Consider the following 17,280-nt stretch of genomic DNA (forward strand, 5'->3'; position numbering starts at 1 on the left):
GACAGTACAATTAGGCCTATGGCACTTTTGTTTCAATTTTATTATGTGATATTATGGTTAATATTAAACAGGAGAAGAATGAAGTGCTTGTATATAACAGTGTGTTGAAAGAGTTGGCTATAGCAACAATACTTTAAAAGCCAGAGAATTTAATCATGTTAAGACATCTTTAAACCCTACATAATGACAGTAGCAATAATGAATCTAAGCAGTATTATGGTCTGGTATACAATGTCCTAAAGGGACACAATAATTTTCTGTATCCTATGTCATGACACCTCACAGTGTTGTATATCCATCCATGCTCTGCTGTTGTTAAAATGGCATGCTTGTATAAAAACCAGTCAGTAGGGAAATTGTACATCCAAAGTATGTTTCCAGGACCACAGTTACATCACTTATTTGCAAGGTACATCATTCTGCATTGCGAATTAACAGCTATAATTCATGATAAATTAAAAAAAAAAAAAAAAAAAAAAAAAAAAAAGGAATAGAAAGAAATAAAAAATCTGACAGATTACACAGAGTATCTCTACCATAGAGGCTTTAGCTGCATGACTACAGCTGCTGTGGTAAGCGATTGGGTACTTGACAGTTCAGAAAATTATGAAATGATCTAACAGTAGACTGTGGAGTATCATTTAGGCTCCTGTGTGTGCAAAAGTTTTGCTGGAATACAGACTAAGAGATGAGGTACATTCAACTGTGGCTCCTCATGCTATCATGCATCTGTTAAGCTGCACTAGCTGTAAATACAATCCAAACCATTGCAAATGTGGGAGAAACACATTAACTTTATCATTTGCAGTGAGACTTAAATTAACATATACAACTTTGTTTGCTGCAGGCTGAGCATACACAGTAACAGCAGCTGCCATGTATGAACCTGACTTTGTGTCTGAGTCCTTTGCTTTGCAACAGATACCCTGGTAACATTGAGGTGTTATTCATTATAACGTTATTGCAAGTCATGTTTTCCCATCCTGAGGATTCCTATCTCTGCTGCTAGAATCTTGGGAGATTTTTCTTCCCTCTGACTATTTTCAGTGCTTTGAAGTTATCACCCGCATAGCTAAAAAGGGCTAGCTGAAACTACTTTCACAGCTTGTTAATACCATGCCTTAAATCATGTGGAAAAGCCCCTGCCGAGTCAAATGACATCAAACACTCCTTCCAAGCCATGGGCTAACAGCACTATCTGTGGGGATGGAAGTACCTTGATTTGGCCACAAGGTGTTCTGTATGACTCTGAAGTGAAATGTAGGTGACCAGAAACATGTATGCAGTTTTAAGCAATGCCAGAGGATGTAGGAGGCATATAATGGTGTGAAGCTGGGGAATATTAGAGTCCTCCAAGCCTCAATCCGCAGCCTTCCTGCAGTGCATCAGTGCCTGAGGTGCAAAGCACCACCCCTTCCACATGAATGAAGGACATGGTTTGGAAATAGGCTTCTTACACTACATGGTAGATGACTTGGCCACCAAACCACTTTCATCAAGGTTCTTGAGCAGATGTTTAATATTGGTTGTTTAATAACACTAAGGTTCTCAGTGAACTCAGTGGGACTTGTTCCTAAATACAGTTTAAGAATTTGAAATTAGTTTAGTTAATTTATACCTGCATAATCCACATATAATTATCATATAAAATGTTTAGATATGATTTTCATAGTACCATTTGTTACATTTTGTTTGTGGAAATCATTTTTAAGTGATCTGAATTTCTTTCAACCATTTCTGTCTTTCTTGCTTTTGCTCTACACTTAGGGATATATGAGGTCCATGCAGGAAAGGCTTTGAAAAAACGTTGGAAGATGATGCATGTTAACCTACACGGAATAATTTTCGTTGTACATTCAGGTTCAGAAGAAATGCCAATGTATACTGAGACTGATGTTATTCCTAGCTTTATGTTGTGTTTCTACGTATGGGGAATACCTAATGGGTTTAGGAAAATGAAAGAAGTTCCACTGCAGATAAATCTGGAATGATCCACTCTAAGAGGAAGTTTCTGTCTAACCTTGGTCTCTTAAAGGCTTACTCTTTCTCCTTGCTACAGGACATAAGTTTGTGTGAAAGGGAATGATATCCTTCCTATTGCATCTGTTGTCACCTAATGGAAAATGATAGGAAGATGAAATGATTGATCTGTTGTTCAGCAATCATATACAGAAATAAAAGGCAAAATCTGAGAAAGGAAACTGCCCTTCTCAGTATAACGATCAAACAACTCTTAAAAGACGTAATTTGCGTCTTTGTATCTGATTTTTGGCTAGCACAGCGCTTTGGTTTTCAACAGTGCTAACATAAAACTTTAAGAATCACGATTAACATCACTAATATATAAGAAAAGGGGAAAACAAGAAAAAATATGCTTGCAAATACTTGGCAAAATTTAGTTTTTAGCTTTTTCTGTAGAACAGCAATGCCAGTAGGACATTCCCTTGTTAGGGGTGATGCATCCGTGTATTTCAAATTTCACTCTTACAGGACATTTGGTGAAATAAAACTCTTTGTTACTGAATGAAAAACAGTAACTCCAAAAAACGTTATTAATAAGAAAGTAATTCCTCAAAAATGCCAAAAGACAAGGATAGGAAGTGAATGATGACTTGCCATCTTTCAGAAAAATACTGCCAAACCTGGGTGCTTTTGCTGACTTCAAGGTTAAAAGAAAATGTCACCTAATATTGGAACTCTACTCAGTTGCAGACTGTGGGACTTAATCTATACTGAAGCTAAATATTCTATAAGTATGCAGTGAAGTGCAAAAAGCAGCAATTGAAAAATGACATGATTAAATGGCACAACATGCAATCATTTGCTCTCAATTATATCAATGTATCTTCTTCATTTCAAGGAGTCAGGCAGAAATATTGTTTTTTAAATGCCTCTATTAAATTGGGCACCAATAATAAAATAGATGAGAGTCCTAATAAGCTCATTTACGTAACATACATCACACACCACAAAACTATTCTCTCCAAACGGGTTTGTTCATAGATTTGTCTCCTGGTTGTCAACAGTCTTGGCTATATTAAAAGATTTTAAAGGCACAAGGCTTACAGACCATTCAGTGGAAAACCTTTGTACTTAACCCTTGAGACATCTTTAATGCTAATTATGGAAAAAGTATTGATATAATATCTTTGCTGTCACATTTTATTATGATGATGGTGACAACAGAATCTAGGACTGACACTTCAGAAATATCACCTAATTGCAAGTCAGAAATACAGAATGACAGTTTAAAGTAGACTATGACTTCTTTCAAAACAGTGAACTGTTTCTTTTTATTTCAAAGCCCTGTTTTTAATATCATTACAACCACTAAATTGCTACACCGATCATTTCTCTCTGCTTTGCAGTGTTACATTATCTCTCTTCCAAGTCTGAGTACAGTTCACCATATTCCTTGTGAACTGTGTGTATTCCAACACACTTGAAAATGGCTATGATCTAAAAAACTATTTCAGTCTTACAGTGACTTCAAGAATCTACACCAGAGCTTGTATTCTATGTATGATCTAGTACTTAGTAGATTTGGGTTAATTTTTCATTCATTCATTCAACTATCTTTAAAATAGTACAAGGGAATTTGTATTTATTTGTAATCAGTAATGCAAATAAACATATTAATTAGGTAAATATAATTATTTTAAATACAATAATTATTTTTTAATAGCCTTCTAAGAGTACCTGTGTGTTTTTTTTTTTCCATTTTTCTTCACAAGTACAGTATATGCATCAAAGAAAAAAAAAACAAAAACAACAAAAAAAACACAATCCAGAATAAATGCTTCTGGTCTTAGTCCATAAAAGCTGCCATTATATCTATACAGCAGTCTTTAATTTCTTTGTTATATTCCTTGTGCTTGTTTCAAAATATTTGTTTGTAAGAATATTGTTGAATGGTCTGATATTTAGCTTATATTCCCATGTAACTAGTAATACGTAATATACTTCTCTTCATAAATTAAAAACACTATTAAAATTCCAGACATATAAAACAATATGAAGATTAAGTTACTATAAAAGAAACTATAATAGCTTACAGATTGCTTGTATCATTACTAAAGAGCTGGTATCTATTACAGTGTCTCTCTGGAATAAAGAATGCACTTTTGGCAATAATCTGTTAAAAAAGTGCCCATTATTGTAAAGATGTTCCTATCTTAGCTCTAAACTAGCATGCAATTACAGGAAGGTAACTTTTAAAAATAAAAGAAAAACAGTTTTGGATGTAAATGTATTTTTCTTATTGAAATACAGCATACAGCTTCCAAGCCTTATTTTTTTGTGTTTGAGATAGGGGATTAATTAGATTCATTACCACAACTATTTTAGAGCTACTTACTACCTATGGCAAAGTTGGGCTTAACTTAGTTCCAGGGGGTAAGCCAAGTCATTCAGACAGAGAAGCCAGACATGATGGCAGGAGGATCCATTTTTCTACTCTGGCACTGTTTGTGTTTATAAATCCATTCAGTTCATGCCCTTTTTTCATTCAGTTTGAGAAGTTCTCTCTGGGTCTCTTTTTTTTTTTTTTTTTGCCCCCAGAAAATGCTAAAATAAAAGTAGGGAGAACATAAGACAGGTATGATAAATATTGGGACTGTGTTTTGCTTTTGTGATGAATCCTAAACCATGCTACCCAAAAAATCATTTGCCTGTAGTGGACATTACAAACTTGAGATTTTTGCTAGATAACCACACTGGGCAGAGTTTCAAATGAGCTTGTGTTGAAATTCAAGAGAAGAAACAACTTAATGTACAAGCGAAAACCTTACAAAATCCACTGCGGCATAAATGAAGCTCGACTTTACTTCCAGTTGTTGGAATTCACTTAGAATTACAGTTTAGAAGAAATCAAGATATTTATCAACATACGTCACACATTAGAGGCAAAGAAACCCTCCAATTGGCTAAAAACTGTTAGGTATCAATTTCAGCCATCTTTAATGAACTATTAAAGCTTTGTATCCTGACTCAGACCTACATAACAGGTTTTAAAGGAAAAGTTTCCTGCATGGAGATGCATCAACACCTGTAGCCCTCAGGCTGAGGTTCAGGTGTTGATATTGTACTTAATCCCTTTTTTATTCAGTTCCCCCACAAATGGTAGACATACATTTTTGCTGTCTTTGTGCAATTGGCCTGGCATATTCCAAAATGTAGTGAGAATTTAACCTATTCTGAATTACAGGAAAAAAGCATCCTGCAGCGTATTGGTATTACCTTTTTATGGGACAGCAGTGAACATAAAATAAATTGGACTAATCTTTTGGAGACTTCAGGCCAGGCAGGGTGACAGTAAAGGGAAAATAAACACAACTAATGAGTAAGGAAAAAGAGATTTCTGTTGGCTCTTTTCTTGTGTCAGTGAAGCAAATTTAGCCTGGATTCAAAACTGTACAGCCTGAGCTGTTCAGAGGTAAACAGAGGAAAAGATATGGTGCTTTCATGTGCATCTGTACATGCACAATGACAACAAGCAGGCATCTCTAGAAATGGAATTCCTCATCTTATTTCAAAAAAGCAACACATCTCAGAATGGATGTCATTAAAAGATAAAATCTTTATGTTCATTGTTTTGTCATGTCTTAATCATGAATACATACACACACGCACTTGTTTTTTCTAATTTCAGCCTAAGACAAAACTAAAAGTGCCTTACAAGAGAGGCTACTTGTCAGCCAGCATTGCACTGAAGTAGGCTCAGATTCATATTTTAAGTAGGCTAGGCTAATTCAGTATTTAATTTGCAGAAATAAGTTTTAAGCAAATGTTTGCATAAAGTTTTAAATTAACATTAACTTGCTTCTTACACAACTCAGGCAGCCATGACTGTGGCATCCACAGGTTAGCCCCAGGGTTACAAGAAGGCTGGAATTAGAATGGAGGGCAGGAGCAGGTGATGTGGTCAAGATGAACAGTAAATGGGAGTCAAAAAGCTAGAAGCTGTCAAAAGCCAAACACCTCGATGAGGTGACTGTGTATGGTGGTGTTAGAGGCTCAGCATTAGTTGTTTTATTGCACCTTCAACTGCCATTCTTCCATTGCCTGGACAAGCAGGATGAGGAGGCTAGGTATGACAAAAACAAAGAAGGCATGAAACAGGCTGTGTTTCCTTCACTGATGCTCAGAATAGAGAACATTATGACATTGCATTTTTGTGCTCAGAATGTGAAAATAAACATCACCACAGTAAAAGGAAGGTGGTACACTACAAATGATATCGCATTGCCAGCGGTTGGTGAAACACACAGAAAATCCATCAGAATAGGGGCCAGGCCTTCAGTCTCATTCTGAGGTGTGGAAATGCAGTGCTTTCCTAACAGAGCAGTAAGGCAATCATTCTCCTAAGGACAGGAATTCACATACTTTCTTTCTCCATTGACTGTATGCAGCAGGCATAATCTAAGCCACTCCGCTGTCTCTAGTAATACGTTGCCCATCTGCAAATCCCATTCCTGACAGACATCTCATACTTGTGATACATAATACACCTGATAGGGATTGCAATAACACTTCAGTGTACATACTGAAGTCCTGTTCTTTTAACACTCATATTCTTACTCATCCTGAATTACTCTTTACCCTGCAAATAATTCTACTAAAATCAATGGATTTCCTGGCAGTATGAAATTATTTTTAGCGTGAGTAAAGGTATTACTACAGTCTATAATACTATTCTCTACTGGGACAATGACCTATTAACTTACATGCAAAGATGAAACTTGGGAAACCTCCTATGTACTGAAACCAAAATTAGGCAACAGTCTACTAGGTCAATTATCCACCGATTAAAGAAAAACCTCATTAGTAGGACTTAATGGCTCCAGAGAACACAATTCAATCAATAATCCACTAATATTGCAGAGATTTGCACCAGAAAATGCAATGCGATGGCTCCAAGGGGGCATTCATAGACAACCAAATAAATCATATAATCACATGCAGTAGTACAAAGTGGACCTTAATGGAGACAGTACAGTGATTTTTTGTTAATTCTCTTATATTTCTAGTCTGTACTGTACTACTTTTTCTACATGTTATCACTAAAAAAAAATAAAAAAACACCTTAGAAGCCAAGTGAAGACCCTCACTTTTCACTTGCACTGTAAATTAGTGCAACATAATCTTGGCCTGTTTTCAGGAAAAATATTTCATTCTCTTTTTCATTCTCTTTTTTTTTTTTTGTCATCTTTTGCTTTCTTTTCATTCTCCTTTTCCTTTTCCAAGTTGATAGTAATTGAAGAGGAAGTTTCTGGTTTTGCAGTAAATAGATCTCCAAGGCAATAGCAAGAGAATAAGCAGTTGCATTTTCAAGGAGTCATTTGGGTGGGTCAAAAGAAGAAAATCAATTGTACCTTCAATGATAATGACAACAATAAGTGATGAAACTGAGAATGTTCTCTCAAAAGAAGCCAAGTCAGCTATTTTCACTTCCACACAACTGACTCTTCAAGAGACCATTACTGTGAGGGAAAATGTAGCCCAAGGACTTCAGATACCAATGACACAAAAGGCTGGGAAAGGAACTGTAAGCCATTTTGTCACTACAAAATTGCAGGTTTTACTTTGTAGTGGCTGATCTGGAACTGTACATGAGGATATCTTTTGTTTCACTCAGCTTGAGTCAGCCTACTCATTACATGAGAATTAAATGCAAACTATTCCAGTACAGTATGGAAGATAGAGACAAGTATTCCTCAGCCACATTGCCTCCTCATCAGTTCCAGTTAACAAGAACAAAATGACTCAGATAAGCACCCTGATGCATGTTCCGAAGGGCTGAGAAAAACTGGGGCTAAACTTTACTGAGAAAGAAATGAGCCAGTACTTAGTGGGGAGGAACCTCACAGATATTAGCAGTCAACCTTCTGCAGTTAGCTCAACATCTTCAAGTCCCTCAAGTCATAAAGATATTCCTGATGATTCCTTGAGTGGAATTTATCTGATCAAATGGAGAACTTGATGACTGAACTAATCATTTAGAAGCAGGTATTCTGAAGTACAGTTTGCCTTCTCTGCAGCCAGACATCTAAAACAGGACAAATTAATTGCATCCCAAAAGTCCTTATTTCTTTCCAATTACTATAAAGGAAGCTCAGACCAGATCTCTACAGTGGAGGTATCTAAAGCTGAACTACTTTATCCTATCTCTACCCTATGGCTGTGCATGTTAGTATACCAGAAATTAGGGGACAGTACATGAGGGAGAAAAAAAAAAAAAAAAAAAGACGTAAGAAGGAAAGAACATATGAAGTAGTCTCCTAAAAATAGTCACTAGGCCATTCTCTCCTCCACTGAAGGACTCAATGTATTGCTGTATCTGAGCTCTTCTGAAGTCAGGCTGTTTCTGTTACAACAGTAACCTCTATCCCACATCCCAGTCTTAGTACAGAAGCCCATGACCACTACTGAGTTAGAAATGCAAGCAGATATTTTATGATACCTCTGTGGAAACCTGTGGCATACCAGACATAACCATCCCTGGTGGCTAGATCTTCTGTGTCCCTTTTTTTCCTGCAGCAAATGGCTAACTTTGGGGGGGGAAAAGGGTTTTAGACAACCAGATAGCACTTATAATTAATTTTGAGATTTTGATTAATTAAAAACAAAGTAACAGCCTAATAAAAATCAGAATTCACAGATCAAGCTTCACAGTCCAAATAGGATGATGGAATGAAATCTGCTATCTCAGATCAGATATTTTGTCCTCAATGGGAACTGTAAATTGTATTATTGTTGCCTTTAATAGAGAAAGCTTATTGAAACACAAACTGAACTTTCTTTCACTAATAAGCATATTAAATAAAAATTTGAGAAACACTTGAGTATATTAAGTACTGGGTGATTATATATAAAGTATTGAGTATTGATATTTGAATATATTAAAACCAAACTCTGAGATATAAAACCACTTCTTGTGTTAGAGCCAAAATACCACATTTTTGGCAAAGTAATAAATATATATACATATATACATATGTTGAACTCCTTATTGTAAAGAGGTGGATTCTTAGTTCTTAGTTAAGTGGCCTAAAAAAAATGCTGCTTTGGAATGGTAGGTTATATAAAATTAAGCGTGAATTTGCTTCAAACCTTTTTAAGCGGCATCAAGCTATATTTCACTTTGGAATCCTGTCTGTTTTTCATGAGATTTAATACTTTATGCCTTCTTGTTTGTTGAAATTTAATCCAAACAAAATTTTGGTAAACATTTCTTCATCTGTGAAAAGACTTAAGGCTCTGAAGTCACACTCATTCTGAGAATTTTATTAAAATTATTACATTTTTATCATGTTAGAGGTATAAAAAGGATTAAATCCTGCTTGACTTCTTTTGGACTTTCTGTCGGAAACTATTTTGCATACTTTTGTTACATGCACATTAAATTTCTGTAACTCTTTGATTGCAGCTCTGCCAGCAACATCATTCCAAAAATTGTAAAGCATCCAAGATGCAGTAGCAAAAGTGATTCCTGGCACCTACAGGAACATTTTTCCAATCTCTGAGTCACCAAACCTTTACTCAAAGTTAATATTTTTCTTTGATTTCAGTATGTCTATAATCCCGTACACTCCCAAACTAACTCTCTTGTGTTTTATTCAAGAGAATTTTGTTTAACTGAATTGCTTTTATGGTGTGCAGTGCTGACTTATGCACGCTTTTCAGTTACAATAAAAGGCATCAGAAGAGGTAATGATTAACTGATTGATTACAAATTACCAATGCAATCTACCTTGTTTCACCAGAAAGTTCAGTTGCTTTAGGCAACAAAGAAATAAGAGACGGTGATCAGAAATACTTTTTTTTTTTTTTTTTTTTAATGACATTGCATCATCTGGCATGCTCAGCCAAGAAATCAGTGGAAGACGAAAACATTTGCTTCAGAGTGAGTGAAGCCGTCAGAAATAGTCACAAACATCTGATAAGATACTGTTTACAAGGCAAATGGGTATGGCAACAAATACTACTAGCTATGGAATTCAATACATCATTGGCTTTTAGAAATATTAAATGAGAAAGTGTTTCCAACATATTTTGATTCAAATGATTTTGTCTTATTCCAGTAATGAATCCATTGACTTAAGTCCATGGGAACTACAGTGTTGCTGAAAATTGGGCATCTCTATTTCAAAGACCCAAATACAGACTTAGGAGACAGGTATGACAATAGAGCATGCTGTTTCCTGGTTCACATGAAATAAAAAGCTACATGAAATGCAGCTTTATTGTTGCCAAAGAACTTTAGGTCAGAAAACTTCTGCTAAAATCCTGTTATATTTTTTTAACTAAATTTGGAGGCGGGAGAGAAAAGAAAAGGAAATTATAAATCTAGCTAGCAAAAGTCATAGAAGCTTTTCTAGCTCTACATGACTGAGAAAGGATACCAAGATGGACAGGTACTCACAAGTCTAAGATTGTTCTTGAGTAGCTGGCCTGTGAGCCAAAGCCATAACAACTACCTTTTGATGCTAATGGGTCATTGATCTATACTGAACACTTGAAATCTAAAGTTTTATTAGAGGTGACAGAAATATATGACTAATTGTTTAAGCTTCTTTGTTGTTTTTTGGAGGGTATTTTGCACAGAAAACAGCATGCTTTTTGAAGTCCTGGACACATAAAAGCAAATGTGGCAGAACACACCTACTTACAAGCCAACAAGCACACATATTTCTGGCTACATCTTACTCAAATAATGAAATTTACTAAAACTTCCATGAAAGAATGTGATTTCTTTTTATTATTGTTCCTCATTCTTTCCTGCTCCAAGTCTCTCCTGACCCACAAAATTGCCATACATCATTAGGTTAGGAAACCAGTTGTGCCAATTATTAGTCTCATGACATTAGGTATTTCAGCTGCTAGAATTATGTGTTTACCTGAGAATCCTCTATTCCATTTAAACAGTATGTGTCTAGTTCTGGCCCTTGTACTTTCAGTGGAATGCAAAAAACATAAACTCTGGGACTCAAAAGGCAGAACAGAAATTTAAGAAGATGAATAAATAAAATAAATATATGGTTGTAGTTATGAAGGTCTCATGAATTTAAGTCATTCTCTTGAGTTTCTTGGTCCAGATTGACCTGTATTTTATGTCGCAGCAAATCAGGAGTAAGACACCCTCACTTTCTCCTTTAGCACTGTGCAACTTGTGTTCACTGTTTCCCACTTTTTGACAGTAGCCGGGGTTAGGCTACATTTGGGAGCTCACTACTTAATGTTGTTGTGGAATGGCCAGCAAGTGTCACTATAGACAGAAGCAAAGTTTGTGCCTCTCCCTTGGAACTAACTATGAAAATATCTGAAGCATTCCGGAGCAGGGAAAGCTGGTGGAACAGGTTACAAAATGGCTCTGAAGACTGGCTGCATACCGTGTTCCATAGAGATTACAGGGTTAACCAAAGTTTACCATATAGTTTCCACAAAATGAGGAAATACGGGACCATACATAAGCTGGCTAATTACCATAACTAATATTCTAATAATTATAATACCTGAATATGGTAATAATAATAGAAAAAAATCACCCAAACATATTCAGCAGGATTTGAACTTTGAACAGAAAAAAGAAACTGTGGTTAGTGCAAAGAAGTGGTCTGCTTGTATTACATATGAAAATAAAGTATACTGAAAAGTAATCTAGAAGAAGGAAGGAAGAGCAGCCTTGTGGATAGACAAGGGTCACAGAAGCTGCTGGCTTCTGCCATAACACAGCCATTGACTTTCTGTAAAAGCCTGGAAGTCACTTAATCTCCTTGCATTTCATTTTCCTCATTTATAAAAAGGTGACAATAATTCCTACCTTTAAGTTTTAATGCGGTTTAGTTCATTGATGTTTACACCGCAAGTGCAGATCCTTGGCAGGATAGTACTATAGAAATGCCAAGTATTATTATTGCACAGTAATATTCCAAAGAAAAGCAGTATATTCCTTAATAAAAAGAACTCTCTAATTAATATGGCATGACTTTTTTATAAAAGAAAAGAAGTCAAAATAATTTCCTACTAGTTGTTTTAACAACTCCTCCTCCCACCATAGTGTTCTCATCTTGGGTCCCAACTGCATGCGAACTATTCAAATCATCCTCCAAGTGAAAAATGAAAGGAAAACACCTGAAAAATGAAATAACTGTTTTTCCTAAGGCGTAAGTGTAATTTAAAACATAACATTATAGAATGAAAATCAACAGCATTGTTGAGTTTATTTTATTAAAAATGTTTCTGTGTACAATGGCCACGTGTATAATTGGGATGGTGCCATACAATAAATTTCCATTAAGAAACAATGACTCACTTACCACAGTGAAAGCAGTAATAAGGTTAAACTCTTAAGTTAAGTGGAAAGTAAGTCAGACTAAACCCCAGCAGGCTTCCTACTAGTGGCATAGCTAATGTTTTTGAAAATGTTCTAAATGTTCTTTCTCAAATATATGTATTATACATTGCAGTATTGTTAATTATATCCATTTTCTCTTTTATACACTTCCCCAGGAGATCAGTGAAGAATGGAAAACTTACTTATAGTGGATTTCAGATTTAATGAGACAAAGATGGTTTAATATATATGACAAAGTGATGTGCTCTCACCATATTTGATAGATAATTATTTTTTATACTCTAATGACTACCATTTTGAAAATAATTAATGTATTATTTATGTAATTAATAGATAATCAACCAAGTAATGAAATAGTCTGGTTATATCATGGTGGGTGGTACTATCCTGTTTAACATCTCTACAGCTCTTGGCAGGACAGCATGGCATATATAGAGACTAAACTTGAAAGATTTATACATATTCAAAATATGTAAGTAACACTGCTATAGTAGTTTTGTTCATATGTATATCTTCATTTACATATACATGCAAAGGACTTTAAAAACAAGTTTGTCTGAAATCAGATTTTTAAATCTATAGTTATGCCCTTCTATAAATGCCATAATTTTCCACAGAAATAAGAACTATCCAGCATTTCCTACTGAAAACATGGATTGATTGCTGTAAACTTCTGCAGGTTTATCAACAGTCCTTCACAATCACTAGCATTTAAGTTTGCTCATAGAACAAATAGAATCAGCTTTTTTTTTTTTTTTTTTTTTTTGCCTTGTAGCAGAAGGCCAAGAATTGGGAAAAAAAGACAAAACAATATGGATCTCATAAGAAAATTTAAAATTGCACTCAAAGGGACATGTTCAGGAACCTAGAATAAAAAAAAATACAAAACACAACAACTTCATCTACATTGACACAACACCACAACACTCCCTCCCACTTAATCTTCATGACTGGAAAGCGAAGAGTTAAATACCGTCTATTTGGGAAGACTGTCAGTTTTCCACAGATGTTTTCCTGAACACTTGTCTAAAAAAAGTATTTGTTTGGAAGTGTTTGCAACCTGCCCTTTGAGGTGAGTATTCAATAAATTGTCCATTGCCTTAAGAGTGCTGTTGCCCTAGACACCCTGATGTACTAGTGGAAGAGAAAAACCTCTTTACCTCCAAAGCTCGACAATTACTTGTGATTCATTTCTTATTCTTTGGTCAAAGATCACTTGCAGAGTAAAGTGACCTGTAATGAGGACTCAGATGAGGGTTTATTTAAAAGTCATAGCTATGAACAGAAGAAAATCACATGGTTCTACCAGGTTTGTTTGCCAACTTAATAGCTCTCTTTCCTGAACTGTCCCACTACTTTTGGGGAATGAAACGAAACATACAATCTCTGCTACATCAGTTGTAAAGCTGAATGATGGCCTTCAGCTGAACGAGCTTAACCATCTGAATATAGCATAATGACTACAATTCTTTTCCCTGCTTTCCATAAAGCTCCAGGTTTAGGCTTAACATGTGGCCTAGACTAACACAAATCTCACAGCGTACCTGTCTTTTTCCACATATCTGTTCACAATAAACTTCAATGTTTTCTCAGGTATGCTAAATTCATATACCTGTAAATGTGATCTCACATGGGCTATTCTTGACTTATATATGTAGAGAAATAGGCTATTAAATTGATGGCCACACAACATGTTAATTAAAATAACTGATGTAGGAAGTGAAATTCAGAGTGAAGCTTCTCATAAATCTCAGCTTTATAGTGAAGTAGAACGAAAGGACTGCTTTTCAACTTTGGTGAAATTAGCCCTTTAAAGATCTCTTCTGCTAAAGTTTAAGGAATAAATATTATTGCAAAGACTTAAAAAAATCAAAATGAATGAACACATTGTACACAAATAAATGTGAAAATATGAATGTATGATTACACATGTACATGCATTGCATTATGCTATGTATAAGATAAATATTTTATCCTACCATAAAAAAGAGTCTCTATGAAAACTACAATTGTTTTTTTATTACCTTAAAATATTGCAGTTGTTTCTCAGCATTCATTGTTCCTTCATTTTCTTGTCTCAGACAGGAATTGAAGATGAAAAGCTCTGTATCTCTCAGCCACCCTTTCAGCTCTTTGATCCTGACCTCCAGCTGCCTTACCAGGCTGCCGCTTTCAGGCGAGAGCAGGTCACGTGGACCTAACCCACTGTGCCCTACCATTGTGTCTTGGATCTTCTCTCCTAGGGTTTTCTAATGCATCAGATAAAGAAAATATAGATTAGTTTTATGTACCAAAACATATACAGGTTAATGTGCAACAAGAAGCATCTGTTAGATATTTTTATTTTTAAATTACTACTAATATCAATCAATTTCATTCTTTGTTTCCTTGTTTCAATCAATTTCATTTTTTGTATCCTTGTTTTTCACTTATGCCCCAGAGCTGTTCTCTCTGGGTCATTGACTTTGCTGGAAGCATGATAAATCAATGTTTATTAAGAGCAACCGTGGACCAAGAAGACAAAATGATACATAACTTTGTAAACTAGTTGCTTTACAGAATTTATCAGTTGCTTTAGATACTCATAAACATAAGACATATTAGTTTCTAGTCTGTAAGAACAGAAAATATGACAAACACTGAGTTCACCAAGCTCTTATGCAAGGTACCATCTATGTTTTTAGGGAAACATCACATTACTGAAATATTTCTTGAGATATACACTGTCAGGTCATAGTTTCCAAACTTGCAGCAAACTTGCAGAGCAGTCAGGTCACAAAACATCTGGCTTGCTTTTAAAAGTGGATGAACTCATCCAGACACCAATAAGCTAGAAACTGTAAAGCCTTGATGTTCCTGAACATCAGGCCAATTGCTTAGGCAACTAAATTTGGATATAAGTTCTTCATGTGAAGCATCCACTCTAAAAATAATGGACCACAATACACATTCACCTCTGATCACTAATGAAACTAATTTACTACAGCTTTCCAAAGTAGTAGTTCTAATAAAAAGAACCACTGAATAACATTTTGATAGTGAATGCTGTGATGGTAATGAATATTCTGAAGAGGCTGGAGACAGAAAGTTACCTTTCTTTTCAGTATTTTGAAAGGCAATCCTTTAACATCACAAGGGAGATATGCTGTTGCCTGCTTCTTCTATGCCAAGCAGTATTTTATCTGACCTATAAGAGGCTGACAGTCTGACACTTATAATAAGCACTAGATCTGTGTTACTGATTGTAGAATATTGAATATACACTGACAATCACATCCAATAACCTTTTAAATTGATAATTAGTGGTGGTTAATTGTTGTAACATGAAGACACAGTTTTAGGTGACCCAGTCAGCTGAAAATACATGCTTTAGAAAGTTACTAGAATATAATTTATAATACTGCAGTTAGCTTCCAAAAATAAGCTTTAAACGCAAATAAAATTAGATCAACAGACATTAATCTACTATGTGGCATTCTGTAAATAACATCTTTAGGAGATCATAACTGAAAAACACGCTTTCTTGGCAACACCCTTCTATTTTCATCGTGCAAATATTGATAATTTGAAGACCCTCGGTGGAATCCAGCACTAGCTATTGTTTTTATGCTGTAACAAAAGTAGCAGCAGGAGGTGAAATCCATGCCCTTGGAGGGTAGGGTCACAAAAAAGAATTTATTGCCACTTTTTTGTTCTGGAACAGTTTGCAATCATAAATTCTTCATAAACAGAATACTTCAGAGAATGGTCCGTCTTCATAAATATACGACAGAGGACATCAATTTCATTTAATTCACAATTTGTGTCAGCACAGCAGATGCCAATGCCTGCCTTGATAGGGTTGTTTAATATGCAATTGAGACAGAGTAATATTCAGCACAGGGGACAAAATTTCACAGATTAAACTGTACGCACCACTGACATTTCATTCTAATGTATTTCCATTCCACACTGTTCACCTTAGATGAAAGTAATATTAAAAACCATATCCCTCTATTTTACCATTGTTAGAAGTTAAAATCCTTGTCTTTAATTTTTTTCATGCCAATTAAAACGTAATCATGCCAATTAAAACAGTATGCCTACTGCCATTAGTTTCTGCAAAGATTTTTATTAAATTAAACAAAACTCTATCAAACTCTGCTTATTATTCATGAAGTTACATTTAGCAGGAAAACAGTAATACTTTATTTTTTATTTTTCTGTAAATGCTGAAATTAATGGAAAAACTAAATCGAGAGGTATATTTTGATTTTAACATACAGAGAAGTGGAGGGCTTCAATTTTTTCTTAAGAAAGAGTTTTTCTAAATTTTTAGAATTATGTCAGGTACTTATCTCATATTTTATATACTACCAGCTAATCAGTACCACTGAATTAATCTGATTAAATACATTGAAAGTCATAAATGTAAGGATTACAACTATAATTAATTTTTTTTTAAATTGTCATAGTTAGATGTAAAAGAATAAGTTAGTAAGCCCCATTTTTATTAGTAAATTTATTTATGTTCAAATACTTTGAAAATGCATTTGTTAATGCTACATATTAAACTTAGAAAGTAATTAGCTCACTAGTTAGATGACAAATTTTAATGTTTTCTGACAATTTGCACATTTAGAGAATCAAGTGGTTAGAAACAACTGTGCTGAACTAAAAAAGCCCCACCCTCTGTAAAATGGCTATTGCATTACCAAATAAGCTGAAGTGACACAAGTCAGTATTTAAAATGATGCTGGCAGGTTGCATATATAGCTTATTCGTAATATAGTAGAAATATTTTTAAACTAAGATAATAGCATGCAAAATTATGCAATGTAACTGTATTGCTCATATCACACATCTATAATTAATCATTTAAAGTAATTTATAAATTTATCTTACCCTTGATTTGAAGTGAAGGCAATTAACGAGAGAAGTGGATG

The 17,280-nt window shown here is 34.9% G+C and overlaps 1 protein-coding gene across 4 annotated transcripts in view; it reads right to left on the reverse strand.

Moving 5' to 3' along the window:
• AKAP6 (A-kinase anchoring protein 6) overlaps window positions 1-17,280 on the reverse strand; it is a gene marked incomplete at its 5' end in the record, with an annotated part of 224,730 nt that overhangs the window by 34,047 nt on the left and 173,403 nt on the right. For all 4 annotated transcript variants that reach the window (XM_084287751.1, XM_084287749.1, XM_084287752.1 and 1 more), the window contains one exon: window positions 14,380-14,604. In XM_084287751.1, the coding sequence (XP_084143877.1) occupies window positions 14,380-14,604 (225 nt within the window). The remainder of the gene's footprint in view (window positions 1-14,379; window positions 14,605-17,280) is intronic.

The sequence above is a fragment of the Netta rufina genome, assembly GCF_964035555.1.
Source record: "Netta rufina genome assembly, chromosome: 5".
Classification (NCBI taxonomy): domain Eukaryota; kingdom Metazoa; phylum Chordata; class Aves; order Anseriformes; family Anatidae; genus Netta; species Netta rufina.